This window comes from Pelophylax lessonae (assembly GCF_965119305.1).
Source record: "Pelophylax lessonae genome assembly, chromosome: 1".
Taxonomy (NCBI): Eukaryota; Metazoa; Chordata; class Amphibia; order Anura; family Ranidae; genus Pelophylax; species Pelophylax lessonae.
In genome coordinates, this window is record NC_138768.1 from 742,325,338 (window position 1) to 742,348,487 (window position 23,150).

Sequence of the window (23,150 nt, forward strand, 5' to 3'; positions counted from 1 at the left end):
GAGAAAAAGAAGAATGTGAGTGCGGGGGGGGGGGGAGAAAAAGAAGAATGTGAGTGCGGGGGGGGGGGAAAGAAGAATGTGAGTGCCGGGGGGGGGGGGGAGAAAAAGAAGAATGTGAGTGCCGGGGAGGGGGGGGAGAAGGAGAATGTGAGTGCCCGGGGGGGGGGGGAAGAAGGTTAGTGCCTGAGGGGGGGGGGGAGGAAGAAGGTTAGTGCCTGAGAGGGGGGAGGAGGAAGAAGGTTAGTGCCTGAGGGGGGGGGAAGAAGGTTAGTGCCTGAGGGGGGGAAGAAGGTTAGTGTCTGAGGGGGGGGGAGGAGGAAGAAGGTTAGTGCCTGAGGGGGGGGAAGAAGGTTAGTGCCTGAGGGGGGGAAGAAGGTTAGTGTCTGAGGGGGGGGGGGAGGAGGAAGAAGGTTAGTGCCTGAGGGGGGGGAAGAAGGTTAGTGTCTGAGGGGGGGGGAGGAAGAAGGTTAGTGCCTGAGGGGGGGGAAGAAGGTTAGTGCCTGAGGGGGGGAAGAAGGTTAGTGTCTGAGGGGGGGGGGAGGAAGAAGGTTAGTGCCTGAGGGGGGGGAAGAAGGTTAGTGTCTGAGGGGGGGGGGAGGAGGAAGAAGGTTAGTGCCTGAGGGGGGGAAGAAGGTTAGTGCCTGAGGGGGGGAAGAAGGTTAGTGTCTGAGGGGGGGGGGGGAGGAGGAAGAAGGTTAGTGCCTGAGGGGGGGAAGAAGGTAAGTGCCTGGGGGGGAGGAAGAAGGTTAGTGTCTGAGGGGGGGGAGGAGGAAGAAGGTTAGTGCCTGAGGGGGGGGGAAGAAGGTTAGTGCCTGAGGGGGGGAAGAAGGTTAGTGTCTGAGGGGGGGGGGGGGGAGGAAGAAGGTTAGTGCCTGGGGGGGAGGAAGAAGGTTAGTGCCTGAGGGGGGGAAGAAGGTTAGTGTCTGAGGGGGGGGGGAGGAAGAAGGTTAGTGCCTGAGGGGGGGGGAAGAAGGTTAGTGCCTGAGGGGGGAAAGAAGGTTAGTGTCTGAGGGGGGGGGAGGAGGAAGAAGGTTAGTGCCTGAGGGGGGGAAGAAGGTTAGTGCCTGAGGGGGGGAAGAAGGTTAGTGTCTGAGGGGGGGGGAGGAGGAAGAAGATTAGTGCCTGAGGGGGGGGAAGAAGGTAAGTGCCTGGGGGGGAGGAAGAAGGTTAGTGTCTGAGGGGGGGGGGAGGAGGAAGAAGGTTAGTGCCTGAGGGGGGGGAAGAAGGTTAGTGTCTGAGGGGGGGGAGGAGGAAGAAGGTTAGTGCCTGAGGGGGGGGAAGAAGGTAAGTGCCTGGGGGGGAGGAAGAAGGTTAGTGTCTGAGGGGGGGAAGAAGGTTAGTGTCTGAGGGGGGGGAGGAGGAAGAAGGTTAGTGCCTGAGGGGGGGGAAGAAGGTTAGTGCCTGAGGGGGGGAAGAAGGTTAGTGCCCTGAGGGGGGGGGGGGGAGAAGGTTAGTGCCTGAGGGGGGGAAGAAGGTTAGTGTCTGGGGGGGGGAGGCAGAAGGTTAGTGTCTGAGGGGGGGAAGAAGGTAAGTGCCTGGGGGGAGGAAGAAGGTTAGTGTCTGAGGGGGGGGAGGAGGAAGAAGGTTAGTGCCTGAGGGGGGGGGGAAGAAGGGGGGGGGGAAGAAGGTTAGTGCCTGGGGGGGAGGAAGAAGGTGAGTGCCTGAGGGGGGAGGGAGGAGGAAGAAGGTGAGTGCCTGGGGGGGGAGGAGGAGGAAGAAGGTTAGTGCCTGGGGGGGGAGGAGGAGGAAGAAGGTTAGTGCCTGGGGGGGGAGGAAGAAGGTGAGTGCCTGAGGGGGGAAGGAGGAGGAAGAAGGTTAGTGCCTGAGGGGGGGAGGGGGAAGAAGGTTAGTGCCTGAGGGGGGAGGGGGGTTAGTGCCTGAGGAGGGGGAGGGAGGAGGAAGAAGGTGAATGCCCAAGGGGGGGGAGGGAGGAGGAAGAAGGTTAGTGCCATAAGGTTGTAAAAGACCCCCAATCAGTGGTGGCCGGTGTACAGAGGGCGCATGGAGTTCAATGGGATTTTTTTTGGCATCACCTGATTAGAGCCAGAGGCTCTAATAGGGCGATGCAAAGGGTGGACCCGGGGCGCAGAGCAGTGCGTCCCGATCCCACCCATTGTGTGACAATAGCGAATGAAAATTCGCTATTGTCACACCGATCCTCCTCCTGGCCAATCAGGAAGCGCGTCCAATACGCGCTTCTTGATTGGCCGCAAGGCAAACCCCTTGCCATTAGCCGAGGAGGAGGAGGCAGAAGCTTAAGGACTCGTGGAGAACGCGCCGCCGGTCACCGGGACTCGGAAGAAGCCGCCCGCCGCCGCCGCTGCTGCTGGGAGGACTCGTGGAGACGCGCCGCCGGTCACCGGGACCGAGAAGAAGCCGCCCGCCAATGCTGCTGCTCCAGGTAGTTTAGGGGGCACACACGCTGATCTCTGCATTGGGGGCATGTATGCTGGTCACTGCATTGGGGGAATGGTATGCTGATCTCTGCATTGGGGGAATGGTATGCTGGTCACTGCATTGAAGGGGGCATGTATGCTGGTCACTACATTGGAGGCACACACTGATCTCTGCATTGGGGCATGTATGCTGGTCACTGCATTGGGGGCATGTATGCTGATCTCTGCATTGGGGGAATGGTATGCTGATCTCTGTATTGGGGGAATGGTATGCTGGTCTCTGCATTGAAGGGGGCATGTACGCTGGTCACTACATTGGAGGCACGCACGCTGATCTCTGCATTGGAGCATGTACGCTGGTCACTGCATTGGGGGCATGTACGCTGATCTCTGCATTGAAGGGGGCATGTACGCTGGCTCACTGTGCAACGAAGGGGGCATGTACGCTGGCCACTCTGCATTGAAAGGGGGCACTCTGGCCACTCTGCATTGAAAGGGGGCACACTATACCTTAATTACTGAAGGCCCCTTTCACACTTTTGCAACCTCAAAGTCACGCAATTTTTTACAGCGTTTTTTGCCGCAAAGCAATACCTATTACATTTTTCTGTTTGCGCCCCCCCCCCCCCCAAAAAAAAAAAAATTTTGAGCACCAGCCGCCACTGTCCCAAATATACCTAGAATAATGTGCACATATTAATCTGCAAGTGTTCACAGATATGTATAGGTCAGAGTGTTTAACTGACAAAGAATGATGTGCCATAGAACTGCTGAAGTTGATGTATTTTTCTGCTCTGTATCTAATAAATGCATACTTTACACCCCCCTTTCCAGTACCCCCCAGAGCTCTTCAGGCCCCCCTCCACCAGTGCTCTTTAGCTCCCCACAGTGCTTTACAGCTCCCCCCCATGCTCTCTGACTCCCCCAGTGCTCTCCACCCCCCTGTGCTGCCTGGCTCCCCCCTCAGTAATCTACAGCCCCCCCCCCAGTGCTCTTCAGTTCCCCCCCCCTCCCCCGTACTCTGTCCCCCTGGTTTTCCCTGCCCCCCCTGCTCTCCACCCCCTTGCTTTCTAACCCCCCTGCAATGCTTTCCAACCCCCCCCCCTATTTCTTTCCAGTGCCCCCCCATGCCCTTCAGCTCCTCCTGTGCTCTCCAGCCTCCCTAGTGCTCTTCTATCTTCTATCATGTCTGCGGTCTCTGATCATCTCTTGTATCATGTCTGCAGTCTCTGACCATCTCCAGTATCATGCCTGCAGTCTCTGACCATCTACTGTATCATGTCTGCAGTCTCTGACCGTCTCCTGTATCATGTCTGCAGTCTCTGACCTTCTCCTGTATCATGTCTGCAGTCTCTGATCATCTCTTGTATCATGTCTGCAGTCTCTGATCATCTCCTGTATCATGTCCACAGTCTCTGACCATCTCCTGTATCATGTTTGTAGTCTCTGACTATTTCTTGTATCATGTCTGCAGTCTCTGACCATCTCTTGTATCATGTCTGCAGTCTCTGACCATCTCCTGTATCATGTCTGCAGTCTCTGACCATCTCCTGTATCATGTCTGCAGTCTCTGAACATCTCTTGTATCATGTCCGCAGTCTCTGACCATCTCCTGTATCATGTCTGCAGTCTCTGAACATCTCTTGTATCATGTCCGCAGTCTCTGACCATCTCCTGTAGGATGTCTCCAATCTCTTACTCAAATTTAAACACATTGCTAATAGTATCAGCGATCTGTTTATGCCAAAGGTAGGACTGTGCAGGGAAGGCAGAGAGTGCAAAAGGGGGCACTGTGATTAGAGAGATGGGGGGGGGGGAGGGCTGTGAAATGTGTACAATAAATATTCTTGAAAACATTACAAATTTTTTTGGGTGTTTGTACATTTTTAAGTTTGGGGGGGTGCCAGATTTAGGATCCGCCCCGGGTGCCAAATGCTCTAGGTACACCACTGCACAGATGGCTGTGGGTGAGTGACGGAGGGCTGATTTTTGAAACCTTAGCCCATATTAGCCTTTTAACTTACTGAAACTGTACAAAGGCACCCTAAACCCTGTGGCAACCAATTAGAATTCATCTTTTGCTAGTGTGATGTCAGATAAGTAAATGCTGATCGGTTACTCTGGGTTGCCGCATTTTGCACTTAAAATTTTGCTTTGTGCACGGTTTCTTGAACAAGCCCTTGATGTTCAACTTTCCCAGGAAGTCATAGAGGAGCTGACTCACCATTTTCTGGTTACAGCTACTTTGGAAAGATTTGGTGTTAGTGCTTCATCTAGACTACTGGGAAATCATTTCTCTTGTGTGTTGTGGATGTTCTGGGACCTCTGCTATTTCCAAAATGGCTGAAGAAGTTCCATAGGAGCCTCCAGAAAGGCTTCTACATGGGGCACCCTGATTGCCATAATTGGTGTTCTTAATTGCTTTATGGGAAGAGTTACAAGTAAAAGTGGAGATTAGAAAGTTGACAGATTAACATGCGTGTGGTCACATTTTATAACATTTTATGGTGGGGCATTGGGCAGGGTTGAGTGGGGAGCGGCATTGGGTGGAGCTTGGGCGGGGCTTACTTTGAAATGTGGGAGGGGTTATCAAATTTACCTTCGGGCTGAAGCCCCTGGTCTTTTTCTCACCTAGCAACGCCCCTGGGTGTACCTAATAAAGTTGCCCATGAATAAATATAAATATAAAATAAATTAAAAACCCAGAGGGTTTACAATCTCTTTGTAATAACCGGAGTAGGAACAGACCTGAGATCGGTTAGACCATGACTACACATTTATTTTGCTTCTATAGGCAGCTAAACCCTTCTCTAGGAAACGTTTGTATTCACTTGTGTGCCAAAGTTATGGTAAGGTCTTTAAGATGTTTTCTTTTCTCATACTACAAGCCTACTAGTACTTAATAAATATATTATAAAAAATGTCTTAAATATTCTATCCATTTCTCTTTATACCTGTAGGTTCCTATACATCAGCTATAAAATATACAGCATTAAACTAGCAATATGATTATCCTATTATCATTTATTTTTTAAATAGATGGATAAAATTAATTTTGTCCAAAGCTGGTCACGGTACAACAATAAAGTGCAAGCTTTGCAGCAGACACTTGGACTTTCAGCCCTGCAAAAATCCGAGGTAACTAATACATTTCTACTTTGTATATGCTACATTCTCCCCATATTATTTACATGTGTGTATTGCATTTAAAGTTTTACTCCTTTCATATTTGTAATTTTGTTTTGCTTTAGAAGAAAGAGGTGGATTCCAGATGGGTCAGCTATGATTCACAAGTACAGTCCCTTAAAGCGGAGTTCCACCCTGGGAAAGCTTTTTTTAATAAAAATACCCCCGGGACAGTCAGGGCTAGTGCATTCCACAATGGCTAGCCTCTGATCTGTCCCGGGTTGCACTTACCTTTTAGAAGAAATACTTACCTTGAAAAAGTATTGTCCAGCGCTGCCATCTCAGGTGTGGGCAGCTTGAAGTCAGCGCGATCCTCTTCTGTGTCCTCTTCCGTCTTCTTCGGTCCCACGATGCACTGCACCAGCCCCGCCGTCACTTCCGGTGCCTCAGCGTCATCCCTGCACAGCTTCTGGGCATGCCCAGAAGCTGTTTAGCAAGGTATGACGGCGCCTGCACCGAAACTGACGTCGGGGCTGGTGCAGGCGCATTGATTCCTGGGAGCGATGACGTTCAGCTCCCAGGAATCATTGCAAGGCCAGGAAATGACGAATCGCCGTGGCCGCCGAGGGGAGGAAGAGGAAGTAAGGTAAGTATATTTTCTTCTAAACCAGGTAAGTAAAAAAAAAAAATTGCGATTATCCATTTTTTTTTTCAGGTGACCCCGGGCTTGAGATGGAGGTAAGTTTAATTTTAGGGTGGAACTCCGCTTTAAGAAGAAGCTTGAAATGTATTCACCTGAAAACTCTTTGGTAAAGTTATTATCAATGGAATAAACAGTAATCCTGTTGGGAATCTTAATGCTTAGACTTGTCCATATATTCTTTATCCTCCACTGTGCCTATACCAGGCGTGTTCAAACTATGGCCCTCCAGTTGTTCAGGAACTACAATTCCCATGATGCCTAACCATATCTGTGAATGTCAGAGTTTTACAATGCCTCGTCAGCTGTGTAGTTCCACAACAGCTGGCCTTAGTTTGAGGATCCCTGGTCTATATCATTGATTGCTTAGGGAGACCAGGAGCCTCCATACTTCCATTCTACAGTATCTCACAAAAGAGAGTACAACAATCACATTTTTGTAAAGATTTTATTATATCTTTTCATGTGACAACACTGAAGAAATGACACTTTGTTACAATGTAAAGTAGTGAGTGTACAGCTTGTATAACAGTGTAAATTTGCTGTCCCCTCAAAATAACTCAACACACAGCCATTAATGTCTAAACCCCTGGCAACAAAAGTGAATACACCCCTAAGTGACAATGTCCAAATTGGGCCCAAAGTGTCAATATTTTGTGTGGCCACCATTATTTTCCAGCACTGCCCTAACCCTCTTGGGCATGAAGGTCACCAGAGCTTCACAGGTTGCCACTGGAGTTCTCTTCCATTCCTCCATGATGACATCACGGAGCTGGTGGATGTTAGAGACCTTGCGCTCCTCCACCTTTTGTTTGAGGATGTCCCACAGATGCTCAATAGGGTTTAGGTCTGGAGACATGCTTGGCCAGTAATTCACTTTTACCCTCAGCTTATTTAGTAAGGCAGTGTGTGTCTTGGAGTTCTGTTTGGGGTCTTTATCATGTTGGAAAACTGCTCTGCGGCCCAGTCTTTGAAGGGAGGGGCTCATGCTCTGCTTCAGTATGCCACAGTACATGTTGGCATTCATGGTTCCCTCAATGAACTGTAGCTCCCCAGTGTCGGCAGCACTCATGCAGCCCCAGACCATGGCATCCCCACCACCATGCTTAACTGTAGGCAAGACACACTTGTCTTTGTACTCCTCACCTGGTTGCTGCCACACACGCTTGATATCACCTGAACCAAATACGTTTATCTTGGTCTAATCAGACCACTGGACATGGTTCCAATAATCCATGTCCTTAGTCAGCTTGTCTTTAGCAAACTGTTTGAGGGCTTTCTTGTGCATCATCTTTAGAAGAGGCCATGCAGACCAATTTTATGCAGTGTGCAGCGTATGGTCTGAGCACTGACAGGCTGACCCCCCCCCCCCCCTCCACCCCTTCAACCTCTGCAGCAATCTTTGGTCGACCATAGCAAGGCCTATTGTAAATGGAACCTGTCCTGTTAAACCGCTGTATGGTCTTGGCCACCTTGCTGCAGCTCAGTTTCAGGGTCTTGGCAATCTTCTTCTACCCTAGGCTTCTTTATGTAGAGCAACAATTCTTTTTTTCAGATCCTCAGAGAGTTATTTGCCATGAGGTGCCATGTTGAACTTCCAGTGACCAGTATGAGAGAGTGAGAGTGATAACACCAAATTTAACACAATTGCTCCCCATTCACACCTGAGACCTTGTAACACAAACGAGTCTCATGACACCGGGGAGGGAAAATGGCTAATTGGGCCATTTTAACTTAGGGGTGTACTCCCTTTTGTTGCCAGCGGTTTAGCCATTAATGGCTGTGTGTTGAGTTATTTTGAGGGGACAGTAAATTTACACTGTTATACAAGCTGTACACTCACTACTTTACATGGTAGCAAAGTGTAATTTCTTCAGTGTTGTCACATGAAGAGATAAAATAATTACAAAATTGTGAGGGGTGTACTCATTTTTGTGAGATACTGTGAGTCTTTGGAGACTTCCGATGTCCCTAGTAATAGTGGAGCCAATAAAAGCCTCTGCAAGGACAGAGAATGATTCCACAGATTCCCCTATTGGGGGCAACACAGACCTTTCCAGCCTTTTAGAGCCCCTACACCAACCAGTTCTGTTTATGAATAGTAGGGGTAAGGCCTATTACCATCCAGTTGATAGCTTTGAAAGTCACCCCTTTGGATGGAACCCGATCAGAGTCCCATCTTGGGACTTCATACTTTCTGAATAAGAGCCCAACGCCAACTACATGTTTAGACAATTATTATCTTCTTTAATTGCTGTTAGAACTGAGTTTTTACTTACTATAAAGCTTTTCTATTAGCTCCATTGAGTGCTGCCAGAATGTGCAGTGGGAAATGCACTTCTGATTTCCAGCAGCATTGGAAGGGGATCTATTTCCTACACCAGTCTAGTGTTGCATAGCAATTCATAAAGCACAGTCCTGTGATGATGGTGTGGCTATGGTTTATGAATGGTTAAGCAGAGGGAGAGGAACAACGCTGAAACAGGGATCTGTAATAGACCCCATTCCAGCAGTGTGGCTGCTGCTACACATTCTAACATCACTCAGCAATTCTAATAGAAAAGTTTTTGCTGTTCTAACTGCAGTTAAGATAAGATAATAGGTGTCTAAAAATGTAAAAATGTGCCCAGTGTTGGACTTTGAACTGTTAGTCAATAACGAGGGGGAAAATGTGAAACACATTTTTCTCTTTCCTTAGCCAATACTTGTTACAGAGAAGAATAGAAACCATGATGCTGCAATAGGTAAGTGCATGAAGAAGGAAGTACAAAAGTACAAACCCCCCAGGGTTTTTTTTAGCAGCGATAACTCTATAGGTAGAATGTATGAGACTGTAATTTTATCTAAAAAATTCCTTTATTGGTAAAAAATTCCTTTATTGGTAAATAGAAAATGTAAAAAACACACATGATAAAAATCCCCAGAGGGGAAAAAAAGGTAAATTATGAGCTCTGGTTAAAAAATGACATAATGTTACAAAAGTAACAATCGCATAATGAGATCATCACATTGAGATGCAAAAACTCTGACGTGTTTCGACCTATGAGATGAGGTCTTCCTCAGGGGATCTGTGATGTCAAATTGGCGATATCAATCAAAAACCAGAAAGCATGTTTATGACTGAGAAGTCGTCTTCCAAAATGGAGGTATAAACTCTCCCACCAGAGGCGGCGGAGAAGATGCGCAGGACTACAAGGAGCCACATCTGTAGCCCACCAGAGCGGGGCATGGATACCTGCTGGTATGGCAGCAATATACAGGCATGGTTCCTCTGTTAGAAAGTCTCCATATGGAGGGAAGTTTTGGGTGGGTAGCTAGCTTGTAGCCATGTATTAAGGGAGGTAGGTCATCAGCAGGTAGGTTACTCTATACTCCAAATCCAGCCACTGTTGCAACAGCTTTAGACCTTGCTTCTATATATTCAGTATCCAGATCATGATGTATGTATATACTCTACATCAGGGGTGCTTAACTGTTTGAAGAGTGAGGGCTACTTAAAGGGTAACTCCACTTTTGTGGGGAAAATATAGCAAAAACCCCCCCAAAAAACAATATAGTATATACAATTGTCAGTCGTTCCAATGGAGATACAGTTCACAGGTATGGTAAAGACAAGTCTCAACTATGGGGTTTAACTGCCCCCCGAAACAGCAAATGTAAACAAACCCTTATTGTCCTGAGCCCTTATAAGGCTGCTTTGACACTGATGCACTGCTGTTTACCTGCACTGCGGGTGCAGCGGCTTTCCTGCGGGGTTTGCTGCGCTTTGCCATAGACTTTTATAGCCAATTTGTACACTCATTCTAAAGCCAACTAACTTACCAACATGTCTTTGGAATATGGGAGGAATTCTACACAAAGGCTAGGTTCACACCTGTTCGGGTGGTGCCGCTGTGGGACCCTCACAAATTCCCACAGCTGCAACCACCCACTCACAGCGAGACGCAGACGGGTGCCATTAATCCTAATGGCACACCGCCCGCAATGGAAATCGCAGGAAGCAATATAAAAAATAGCGCAGGTACTTATTTTCTGCATTTTGTAGGACACCCAGCCCAATCGAATGAGTAGGCTCTTCTGCCCGCACAGGTGTGAGCCTAGCCTAACACAGGTGAACATACAAACTACATACTAGGGCCAATATAGAAAGAAGCCAATGAAACTATCAGCCTGTGTTTGGAGTGTGAGATGAAACCTACAGGGAGGCAATGCAAACTCCAGGCAGGTAGTGTCATAATTGGGATTCAAACTCACAACCCTACTAATTAAGCGTTTTAAAACAGGTTTCTGGTAGAAAAACCAGTGTTCAGAAACTGATTTACATATCATACTTGGGCTAAAACATGTTTCTTGTTTATGTGATGCCATAACACATCTTTCTGCAGTAAGAAAATAACTTCCATCCCGTATATAATATTTCCCTTAAAACAATGACAATCTTTTTACTGATCCAAATAAAACAGACCATGTCTGAATTAGAGTGACTCATAGTAGGGAGAAGAGTATGTTTAAAGTGAAGTGCGGGATCACAGGACACTATATAAACATTCGAGTGTCAGATAAATAGAACTTGTGACTTGCAGTTCTCTGTGCGCCACCAAGTCTACAAACGTGCCCATTGCAGAGATGCCTTGCATTGCTAGGACATTATATAAGCAGCGGAAGAGAGAGCTGGAGACCTGGCTCTGATTAAGGACAGGAATCTCTTGTAATTGGAACCTGAAATCACTATGCTTTGTATGAAACAAATCACACTGAGCCTGGGAAATTCGAAAGGCTGAAATACTCAGATATCATAGGACATTTCTAACACAATGTTTCTTTTCTGCCCACAGCAGCTGACATTTCACAAGCCCGGCTCTAAACAGGCAGATGACTCCTCTGCAAAGCCCTTTGTGTCTGGTAACCGGTACATAACTGGAAGGGAGCTGAATAAAGAAATTCTAAAGCAATATGGACACTCTGCAGCTCACTCATTGGCAGAAAGTTACCTAGAAGGTTGGGATGTGCTGTTGCCAAACTTTTTTTTACTAAAATTTAAAAAATGTAAAAGATTATTCCAGGTATGGATATTTTATACATAGTTACATTGGTACAGCTTTGACCAATGTAACAATGTACAGTGTATATTGTATCTGACGGATGCCCCTGAAAGCCTAAATGAGTTCTGATTGGTTGCTATAAGTTATGATGCTTAAATTGCTATTTTACTTTCCAGAAAAAAAATAAAAATCTAAACTAAAATTGTACAAGAACCCCCCTCTGGTCGCCGCTGTACCTACCTCCAGGGATGCTGAGCTGTCACTGCCCATGCGGCCAAGCCAGCAGTCCGGATGTAAGTACAGAGGAGAATGGGGGGTTGGAAGGGTGTACAGTGTTAGTTCACCTTATAATTTTTTCTGTAAAGGTGAACAAATACTTTAAGTTTAGTGATTCTTTTTTTTTTAAATCACCACCAGATACAGTACTTACAGGAATGAAGAGTGGGCTGAGGCTGCTCTGTTCCTTGAAATTTTCTCTCCTCTGTCCCCCTTCCCTGATACCCCAGCAGCTGTGATCTTCTGATGTTGTGGGGGTTAATGCAAGCAGCTCCATTTGTCACAGGCACTTATCAAAAGTGCCGAATATGCCCGCCCTTTCCATCTCCCTCCTACACTCATAGAAGCTGTACAACCAGTTCCCAAAATGAAAAGCGTTCTATGAACGGAGAAGGAGAACCTTTAATTGATCTGCCTGTCCTTGATTCATAGAGTGCTTCACTGCAAGAATTGATAGTCCAGTTTTTTTATTGGAGCAAGGGACAGAAATGACAGTTATAGTGGGCACTTCTGAAAAGTACCTGTGACAGGTGGAGCTGCTCATAATAACCCCCACAACACCAGATGATCACAGCTACTGTATAGTGGTATCTGGAGGGGTAGAGGACTGAGATTTCAGAAAAATGAGCAGCCACTGGCACAAGGGACACTCATCATTAAATTTAAGTGCTGTCTGCTGCTGATTTAAAAAAACAAATAACAGTTAACACAGTGAAAGTTCATCTGGGAGGCCTGACTGAAGAAGTGGCTCTTATCTGGCAAGATTTACAAAAAAATTGTGAAAGAAACACAGCTACAGAGAGTCACATTCGGGACATAGAGGATAAGTTACCAGCTTTGATAACTGAATCCTGCTCTTCTGCCCGTTTAGCACATGGAAACACAGATAAAACTGATGATATTGAAAACAGATTGTGACGCGATAACATGCACATTGTGGGATTACCGAAGAAGATAGAGATCCTATGAATTTCTGGCTTTGTAACACATTTGGCAAAGGGAAAAGGTGCTACGTTTGGGGAAAGAGAGGCCCGATATCCAGTTTAACGGAGTTAAGGTGTCGCTCTACCCTGACTTTGCAGCGGAAGTGCAAAGGCAGCGCTCTAAATTTATGGATGTCAAGTAAAGGCTGCAATGTCTGGGATTGATCTACGCTATACTTTACCCAGCCTGCCTGAGAGTCACGGCTGAAGGTTGGGCTCACTTCTTTGCTACGGCCGATGAGGTGGCGGATTGGTTGGACATTCATGAACCTTCCCTTCGCCAACAAAATAGGGATGACACAGAAGCCTGAAAGTGGATCCATTGCTCTTCATCTTACAGTGGAGATACCTGATTAACCGCCTAGGCGGTTCTGTGAATTTGCCCCGGCCGGGGGCAAAATTCCTGTTTCAGAATCTGATACGCTCCCTTAGCTGTGGGCAGGGCATGGTACACACGGGAAGATGTGTGACAAGTGCACCAAGTTCTCATTACACTTTTGTTTGGATGAGTTTGGTTACCTACTCGACTGTTAGATTGATTTGAGGCACAGTTGTGCCTTTCTAAAGTGAATTCTGCTTTTTTGCTCATTTTTGTTTGGAGATGTCACGCTCACCTATTTGACCATGATAGTGGTTTGACCAGGGTTGACTACCAAAGGGGACTTTCTGCACTGCTTTTCCCAGGGCCAAAGTGGTCGCGATGCCTTGTCATAATGTTAAGATGTTTCCATGTGTCTCAATATGGCTGATGTCCCTGTAGTTTTGTGGAATGTTAGGGGACTTGGCAGCCCTTTGAAGAGGACAATGGTGTCCGCAGTTCTCCGCAAATATCACCCTGCACTTTTTGGACTGCAGGAAACACATCTGACAGGGGAGTCTATAAACTGCTTGCGTTATTCCTGGGTAGGCTAGGCATATCATTCTACTCACACATCCTATTCTAGGGGGGTGAGTGTTTTGGTACACAGGTCCCTTGACTTCCAGGAATTTCAAATTCAAATTGACTCAGAAGGGCATTATGTATTCCTATATTGCAAATTGTATACCTTTACATGTGTGTTGGCAGTGGTGTATATTCCTCCTCCGTTCTCCTCCAGAGTGCTACGGGACCTGGTCTCATTCACGCTTACCAAACCTGATGCCCCATTCTATGCGATGGAAGACTTTAATGGTATCTTGTACCCCAAAATAGATAGACACCCTCCATCCCCTCTACTAGCCTTGTCCAGGGGCACAGCTCTCTCCCGTTTTCTTGTGGAACTGGGCTGGATGGATATGTGGCGCATGAAATACCCCAATACAACTAAATTTTCATGCTTTTCTAAAACACATTCCTCTCTGTCACGTATAGACCTATGTGTGGGAACCGGGCCTGTTTTTTCCCTGGTGACCAAAATAGAATACACACAGAGAGGGGTCTCTGACCACTCTCTACTAGTGGTAGGGGATCAAGGCGCGATTACAGGTCAACCTTGTAAGAGCCCCATGGCGGTTAAATGCCTTTTGGTTGAAACTACTTCCCACAGATAACAACATTCAAACTCAAATTGAACATTTCTTTGGCAATAACGCTCAGTAAGATTACGGTCTAGTCCGATGGGATGCCTTTAAGTGCTTTCTCAGGGGTGTCTTTATTTCTACTATAAAGAGAATTAAATCCAATATGAAAGCCCATGAGGAACAGCTGGCCCAGCACGCTAGTATGTTGGAGGAGGAGTATATAGCTGACCCTACAGAAAGTTCAAGGGCCTCCTGGCTATCGGTCCAGGATGCCTTGAATAAAGAAATTAATTTGAAGGCAGAGAGGAGACGTTTCTTCCCTAGGGTGACTTTCTACGAGGAGGGGGAGCAGACTGGCCGACTTCTAGCCAAAATTGTCAATGTATGCCCTTCGGTCCCCACTATTGGGGCTCTGCAACTATCGAATGGCTGCATGGTCAATACACAGGATTGTGTTATGGCTGAGCTGGTTAGTTTTTATACTAGCTTATGTGCTTCCAAAGTGTCTTATGCACCGGAGGACTTGCACCACTACTTGCAAACGGTATCTTTGCCCCAGCTCTCGGAAAGCCCAAAGGCTCAGTCTGGAGGCTCCCCTCACTTTAGATGAATTACAGGAGGTGGTTGGTCTGTTTCCCAACTCCAAGGCCCCTGAGCATGATGGGTTACTGATGGAGGTATACCAGACCTATGCCAGTGTCTAAGCCCTGAAGATAAGTGAGAGAAAAGGGGGCGCTGGTGTGGAATTTAAACAGTCAGAACACTTGTCCCGCCACGTATAGGTCTGCCAAGCGCCGCCCGTTCATCAGTACAAGGGACAGAGGCATAACTAGAACCTTCAGGGCCCGGGTGCAAGCAACCATGCAGGGCCCACCGGACCCCTGGCCGGGGCCCTTCTCTTCAAGCCTGGGGCTCCTCCCACTGATCCTGGGGCCCTTCACTCTCGTTGCGGGGCCCTTTATTACGGTCCCGCAGTGGGGCCCTTTCACAAGTTCTGCAGTTGGCCCAGTGGGGGGGGGGCGGGGGAGCACATAGGGGCCAAGAGACAGCAGAACACAAGTGAACTGGATAGGAGGAGTGGCAGGGGCAGCATACAGAGGAACCAATCTCCTCCATTTTCCTCCTGCAGCTACAGGAGGAAAAAGGAGGACAGTGATTTCTCTACATGCTGCCCCCGCCGCCCCTCCTATCCAGGTATACAGTGGAGCTGCATGGGCCCCCTGGAGCATGGGGCCCGGTTGCAATTGCAACCCCTGCAACCCCTGTAGTTACGCCCCTGACAAGGGACTTTAATTAGGCAGAGAAGTTGTTAGTGTTTTTGGCTAACAAAAGTGTCTACTATGGGATAAGTGTAACTTCAGTGTATCAAAGAACCTTACAATTACAAAAACATTTAATTCTCCAGGTTAAGCAGCCTTGGGCCCCTGTGAGAACATTTGTACCAGGTAACCCCTGTGGTTGAGTACATTTGCAGAACACACACTTTACCAATCAAGGTTGGGATACAATCCCAAGTGATGGTGGTGAGTCTGTAGAAGAAGCAGGTGACCGTGGCCAGAGACAGTGTTGGGTGGGAGGCCAGGTACACTTCCCTTACGCTCAGCGAAACCTGGTCACTTTGGGACCAGGGTTAGGTACAGGGTTATCCTAAGGACCTGGCCTGAAGAGTCATGAGAGTAAGACCTTGCATTACTTAACCGCTTGCCGACTGCCTAAGGACGATTTACGTCGGCAGTCAGCCCCTCACAGGCAAAGTGACGTAGATCTACGTCGCTAGCCTGTGAGGATCTAGGGAGCGAGCGCGCGCCCCCGGAAGCGCGCTCCCGCTCCCGCGTGATCACGGACCCCCCCGCGCGTTTGACCAGCGGACCCGATGTCCGCCGGTCACTCTGCGATCGCTGCTGCAGAAGGAGAAAGTCAGGCGGCTAGTGTAAACAAGCCGCCTGTCATTCTCCCCTGTGTAGAAACAATGATCACACGTTTCTACTATGTAGGACCGTTGATCATTGTTCCTACAGCCCAAGCCACAGCCAATCACAGTTAGAATCACGCCCCTAGGGACACACACAGCCCCTCCCTCTCAAAAAAAGTTAACCCCTTCACTGCCAGTGTAATTTTACAGTAACAGTGCATATGTATAGCACTGATTACTTTAGAAATGTCACTGGTAACCCCAAAAGTGTCAAAAATGTCAGTCAAGGGTCCGATCTCTCCGCCCCAATGTCGCAGTCCCGCAAAAAAAATCGCAGATCGCCGCCATTACGCGTTAAAAAAAAAACAACAAAAATGACAAAAATCTTTCCCTTTGTCAGTAAATGCGATAACTTTTGCGCAAACCAATCAAAATACGCTTTTTGTGATTTTTTTTTTTACCAAACATATGTAGCATAAAAGAAATTGGCCGAAAATGTTAAAAAAATTTGATTTTTACATTTTTTTTGGGGAATTTCATATAAAAAAATGTGAAAAATATTGCTATTTTTGCAAAATTGACACTCTTTTTTTGTTTATAGCGCATGATCAAAAAATCGCACAGGTGATCAAATACCACCAAAAGAAAGCTCTGTTTGTGGGAAAAAAAGGACGTCAAATTCGTTTAGGTACAGCGTCGCACGACCGCGCAATTGTCCGTTAAAGTCACGCAGTGCCGAATCCCAAAATACCCCCTGGTCAGGAAGGGGGTAAAATCTTCCGGGGCTTAAGTGGTTAAAAGGCGGTGGCTTCCTGTGATGTGGGCCTTAATGGCAAAGATAATTAATAATATAGAGTTGCCGTATGGATCTGTGTTTTATGTTAATCATATTGGGAAGGTGAGAGGGGAGCACTCGTGTCTGTTGGTTCCAGGTGTAAAGAGGTTAAATGCCTAGGAACCAAAGTGTGCACACTCCCTGTAATGGCTGGTAGCTTCTAACCTGCCCTCTAGGGGAGTGAACTTCCAGCCTGTTCATAAGCTTTATTGATCAGTTAACCTATAGCGGACCAGTGTTTTGCCTATACCAGTAAAGCAGGTTCACCTAAATAGCAGCAGGCTCACCTAAATAACTTCTTCTCCAGTAGTACATACTAAACTTTCCTTTTCTCCCCTGCATATCTGTGAAGTTGGTGGCATGCAGAAGAAATCACCCTGTGTCAGCTATGAGCCATTCATGCTATAGCTTACACAGGAGTCTTGACTCTCTCTATGTGACAGCACTGATGATTCCTGGTTGACCTATTGCTGTCAAAGTACGTCCCGATATTCCCCATCTTCTACACCAAGCCCAATATTCTGGATCTTCTACACCAAGCCCAATTCTGCATCCCAAATGTTCCTTAGATATATAACAGCAGGAATGGACATGGTTTTTAAGCATATTGGCCTGATTGGTCTGATGTAAAATCAATGTCCATACAAGCCATTACACTAAACAAGATTAGGTTATTATTTATCATTTACTATGAAGAAAAACAGTAGTTTTGCTTTTAGTAACATATTGCAATGATAGAGGGAATTAACTATCTTCCTCACTAATAAGAGAACATATAGTCCACACTGACAATTACAGCTGGAATTCTACTGGGATTTCATCAAATTGCACAGGGCGTCCCTGCCATTTGGCTGTGATAAAAAAGAAGGTTTACATTTTAATTATTCTTCTTTATCCCTGTGTACCAATCCTAATTTTATGTGAACAGTAGTTAGGTTGTTCACCTAGGACATTTGAAAGACTTAATAAATTTTAATTCCCTTTGAATAATTCAAGCTTATTTGTTTGCTTGAAGATCAATAATGTTCTCTGTGCTAATCTGCCCTGCAGTACACTATCAATGGAAAGATGCTAAGCACAACATAATAGTATTTGTAATGTACCAGTATGTAAAAATACGCCAATAGCTCTGATTCATTAAGTTGTAATAGCATTGCATACCTGGTTTAAAGTCCTCAATACATACCGTATAACATATGCAATAACATTTCTTCAGAGGTCAATATAGCATGCCTCAAGTGCTATCACAGTTTGATGAATCAAACTCATTAAGTAAAAAAAAAAAAACAGAGGTTTGCATCTAGTCTACATTGGAAGAGCATGACAATGCATGTACAGTTTGGAGACAAGGACATATCGTTTTCCTAAAGGGAACTTCACTCCCCTCAATCATGTCACCCTTTTACTTTTTTCAGAACAGTGGTGTTCTGTAGGGATCCACCACTCTGCTGTTGCTCACCTGCTGCCAGGCCATCATCTATTTCTCTGATGCCATTGCAAAGTACTGCCAAAACAGCAGCTGACAAAGCCAGTGCTTGAAAGCACACAGAAAGAAATATTAAAGGTCCAGTTTACATTTAGTTCATTCACATTGTTTTCAGTCAAGACCTCATGAAGGAGGTGTTTTTGCACCCCTGAAACACGTTATAAATGCCACTTTGGATTGTTTCTCTGACTTTTATTGGAATAAAGTTTTATCTGAACCTTTTAGCAGTGGTATGGCACTTCAGTTTCCATTTTCGTCATTGGTAGCCAGCTGTTATTTTCTTTTCGTTGATGCACGTGCACAGTGGCACATTATCACGGGAACAGCAGCAAGAACAAGGAAGAGACATCCAGCCTCATGATGACACATCACAGCACATATACTGTTGAGTACCCCAAGGCCTTCTGGGATGCCTTATGCATCCCAGGAGGCTGCAGGTAGACAATTATGTCATTCTTTCCTAGATGAGAATCCAGGATGTGTTCCCCAACAAAATTAATACAATTTTTGCTTTTTAATTCTGATTGTGGAAGAGAAGTGGATAGGAGTGGAATGATTGGGTTTACATATACAATATTTTAACGTGATTGTAAAGCTATAATTTATATTTTTAAATAACAAACATGTTCTATTTACCTGCTATGTGCAATGGTTTCGCATAGAGAAGCCCTGATCCTCCTCTTCTCTGGTCCCTTTCTGGTGATCTTGACTCCAATCCCCCGCCAAGAGCCCCCATAGCAAACCGCTTGCTATGGGGGCACTCATGCAGGCCCACTCCTGGGCTGGCTCTGTTTGTCCATAGAGCTTGACAAAGAAGGTTTTTTTTACCTTAATGCAGAGAATACATTAAGATAACAAAAACCTTCAGCCTTTAGAACCACTTTAAGTAATATTCTGCTTAAACATTAAACTGCACGTTTCCTCACTAAATCTACTTTCCTGACATACAAAAGTTTAACTCTCATTCTATGTAAATCACAGTAATAACAAAAGGAAACCTTATATAACTCAGCCATGGGTTCCCTCTTTGGATAAAGTGCAGCCGTTGTACTTTTTATGTAAGCAGACAGTGTATGTACATTATGTTTTAGGAAGCTGGTTCACATCATCATGAAGCAAGGAGAACCCTACCATATAAGTCAGATTTATCGATCCAGACTGTGTATGAGTATATCCAGGGGCCATGGTTTCATAACTTTGGTCCATGTGACTTTAGCGTGAATCATAATAATGATACTCTTGCAAAATTGCATAAACCCATGTATTAGCAGAATAATGTTTAACATAAAAATATATTTGATTATAAATGTGTTGGTTCTCCTTTTCTCCTTTTCGGTGTTTTCTTATAGGGACTATGAAAAAATCACCTAGCGCTCCTCCAAAGCAAGAGGTGGTTGACAAGGTTTTGATCAGAAGGAGCCTGGCTCATGCAGACCATATGAAGGATTTGGATGAAGCTATCAGGTACATGCAAAGATTAAAGTAGATGAACACACTAACAGAAAGGCATTTCGTTTGTTAAAGCATTCTAAAATGATATGATGTGTGTTGAAATGGACACTTGTAGCCCCCATCATAAACTTGTGTGGTATAGTGATAAAACAGTTAAACAACTGATAGGGACATAACATTGTCACCTTAAAACAGGAAGTGCCTGAATGAGGACCTTCCTGGCAACTTTTATTTTAAAGCAACCAACCCTTTCCATCACTTAATTAATAAAAAATTCAAACAGGTTGGACATAGCAGTGACATTGTGATCAAAGGATAGAACCACAGGGTAGATATGCATCTGACACTCCCAAAAGTGTTGAATCCTGAAGCGTTTTGCAGCATTGGAATGGAGATACGGGTCACTGGAGAAGTGATTAAAATATCCCTTCCAAATCATGGCGCCTTCTTTTTGATTTTTATGCAATTTTGACAGAATTACAGATAGTACAGATACTGGTATTGGTACTGGTATGGTGGAAATGTGGATGGTACAATAGGAACTGAAAAGTTTTGTGTAAAGGGGCTAGATTTGTCCATATTAAAAAATTGTTAACACTGACAAGCTCTCAAAACTAAGGCTGAAAGCTTAGATGGGACGTTGTTTACTTCTGAATCCCTCAATCAAATGTAGGATTAGATAAGCTGATTTGGACCCAGGTATTTGTTCACTGAGCTGATCACTGAGCAGCTATGTTACAAGTATTGCTTTCTCAGTAGCAAGGCTAGATTTTCATCACGGAAGCCTGTAAGCTCACAACCTTTGGGTGCCCAAAGCAACACCCCTCTACTGGGATAATTTCTTTACCAGAACATTTCTTACATTACTGGTTCCAACTTGTCTGAAAATATTGACTCTGTAAAAAATAATCTTATTTGAGAATAATGATTTCTAGGATAATGGGAAAATATATGTGGTTAATAGCTTTGTCTCCGCTTCCTATAGGCAAGGGTCGATTGTGTTTATTGGTATTTCAATTAACTTCGGAGGAAAGATGACTTTTTTGCATTCAATTGTATGCTAGGTCAAAACCTTTTTTTCTACACTGGATAGAGTAGGTTAGGATTAAAACTCCTGCCAGGATTTTTATTTTAGCTGTCTGTGTACCATTGGGGAAACTTCTCTTTACTTCCTGTCTCAGAGAGGCAACATGAATTTAGAGGAAATCTCCTAAAGCAAAGGGAATTTTGGATTTCCCCTCACTTTCTTTTTTGGTTACAATTGTCAAAATAGGGGGTGAATGGGAACACCAACAGCAATGAAAACTTGATGGAGAGTAAAGTTTCAGCAAAAAAAAAATAAAGAAATATTAACAGGTAAATCTGTCACTTTTCAAATTCAAGGCAAAGTAACTGGTTCTCTTTATAGCAGAGCTCCTCTGATACTTACCTTGCCCACACTTGCTTGCTATCCATTTTAGCTGGAATGCCTAGAATTACCCTATACTACTGGGTATGGCAGAGCATGTGACATTCCCCTTTTTATACAGTGCTTGTGCAGTCAATTGCCAATAAGTTAATAATTGTCAATAAGCATTAGTAGCAGATGATGTGAGCTATAAAGAGAATTTGTGACTGTGCCCTAAATGGGCAAAATAATATGACAGTACTAAGTATATCAATTAGTGTTTGAAGGTTTATTAAAGCTTATAAATTTTCTGCATTATTAACTACAAATAATATGTTGATAAGACCTGTAGCTTAGCTACTGCTCAAGGTATTTTTAATTTGCCAGCATATTATTATGAAGACATGTTTTGTCTGGAGGTCTCTTTTCAGTTAAAAACCTCCTATTTATTTCTCCAACTTATCTAAATTTCCAAAAGAATGTCTTCAACAGACAATTAAATAAAATTTAGAGCGATGTTGTAAAAATATCCTAAAAAAAGAATATAATTTATTTTTTCAAGAAAACTTGAAGCTGCCAAGGGACGTTTGAAGAAAAAGCTGAAGAATCTAGAAGCACAGAATGAGTTCTTTGGTAATGGTATGCCCTTTCCAATTATAGTAGGCAGCTATGCACTGTTTTGTCATGTATGTCTATCAGAGAATATAGATATTGCCAAATATGGCCAAGGAGCCAGGCAATCGAAACCTAACCCAGGGAGATCTAACAATGTATAGTATATTAGAATATAAATCTTTATTTCAGGAAAACAGTATAGCACTGGAAAATAAAGTATGCGTTCAGATTAATAGACTTGCCAAAATGTCTTTATTTCTAGTTTCCTGTGCTCCATCCAGTCAATAAAAAAGAACTGACATCTCCAATTTCTCTTAATCAGTACATGTAATAATAACAGAACATTGATAAAATAGTGTAAAGGGAAAAACACCATATTTGTGCATGGTATTTAAATGACAGGAAATCCACATACATGCACAGTTCGTGCAGAATGGAGAGAAGACAATCTATTTATAAGAGTGTAAGGGTTGTTTTTGACATTTATCCAGGCAGGACGTGATTTAGTGCATGTGTAGTAAATCCTCAAGTTACTAGAAAAGGAAAATTATTTGTTATATCTGTAAAAGTATTGACCAATTTCATTTTACTGACTAGAAAATCTCACACTGAAATTATATTTCTTGTAAAAATGTTTAATTTCAAATTATTGGAATGTTTTTTGTTTTTTTTGTCATTTGGGTTCAAGAAATAAAAAAACATAAAGAAAGTCAAGAAATAAAAAATAAATATTTAGATTATTCTAATTACTATTATTATAATGTGCAGTGCATTTAATGTTGAATCCTGGCAAGAGCATTGACTTGATGCCATATAATAATAACAATAATAAAAACAAGTTGGTAAATGCTTATTGTACAAATAATTAATGCCCGTATGTTATTAAGTCTAATTGAACCCTTGGTTCAAATCGGTGAAGTATATTCGAGGTGAATATAACAGAAAAACAGAAGGTGTTCAATTTTTGAGTAAAAATGCCTGTCCTCTGCCAGCAGCTGTAGTGTGGGCTTGCCCTCTGTGTAAAAGCAATTGTTTCATTGCACAGGTCTGACATGCCCGTTACTTAGTCAGATCTCTAGCTCTATAATCAACAAAGCCCATTCTTCCCACTGATTGGAGAGCTCTGGCTCTGACTCAGTAGGAGGTGTGTTGGACCTTCTGAGCAAGTGTCCCACTCTGCAGCATGCTGATAGGTGACAGGCTCTTCTACGCAAGCTGTGGCTGCTTTTTAAGAAACCAAAGTGTAATGGAATCGATTAAGCTGATTTAAAACAAAAGTTGAGTTGGGCTTTAATACAGTTACATAGTTACATAGTTACATAGTTACATAGTTAGTGAGGTTGAAAAAAGACACAAGTCCATCCAGTTCAACCCATGATGCGTGTGTGTGTTTGCTTTTAACCGTACATTGTGTACCCCTGTATGTTGTGGTCTTTAAGG

The 23,150-nt window shown here is 44.6% G+C and overlaps 1 protein-coding gene across 1 annotated transcript in view; it reads left to right on the plus strand.

Annotated features, from left to right (window-relative positions):
* Positions 1-5,435: 5,435 nt before the first annotated feature.
* LOC309544332 (uncharacterized protein) overlaps positions 5,436-23,150 on the plus strand; it is a gene marked incomplete at its 5' end in the record, with an annotated part of 134,849 nt that continues 117,134 nt past the window's right edge. The window contains 4 exons of the mRNA XM_082243237.1: positions 5,436-5,534; positions 11,058-11,220; positions 19,606-19,720; positions 21,658-21,728. Coding sequence (XP_082099363.1) covers positions 5,436-5,534; positions 11,058-11,220; positions 19,606-19,720; positions 21,658-21,728 — 448 coding nt within the window. The remainder of the gene's footprint in view (positions 5,535-11,057; positions 11,221-19,605; positions 19,721-21,657; positions 21,729-23,150) is intronic.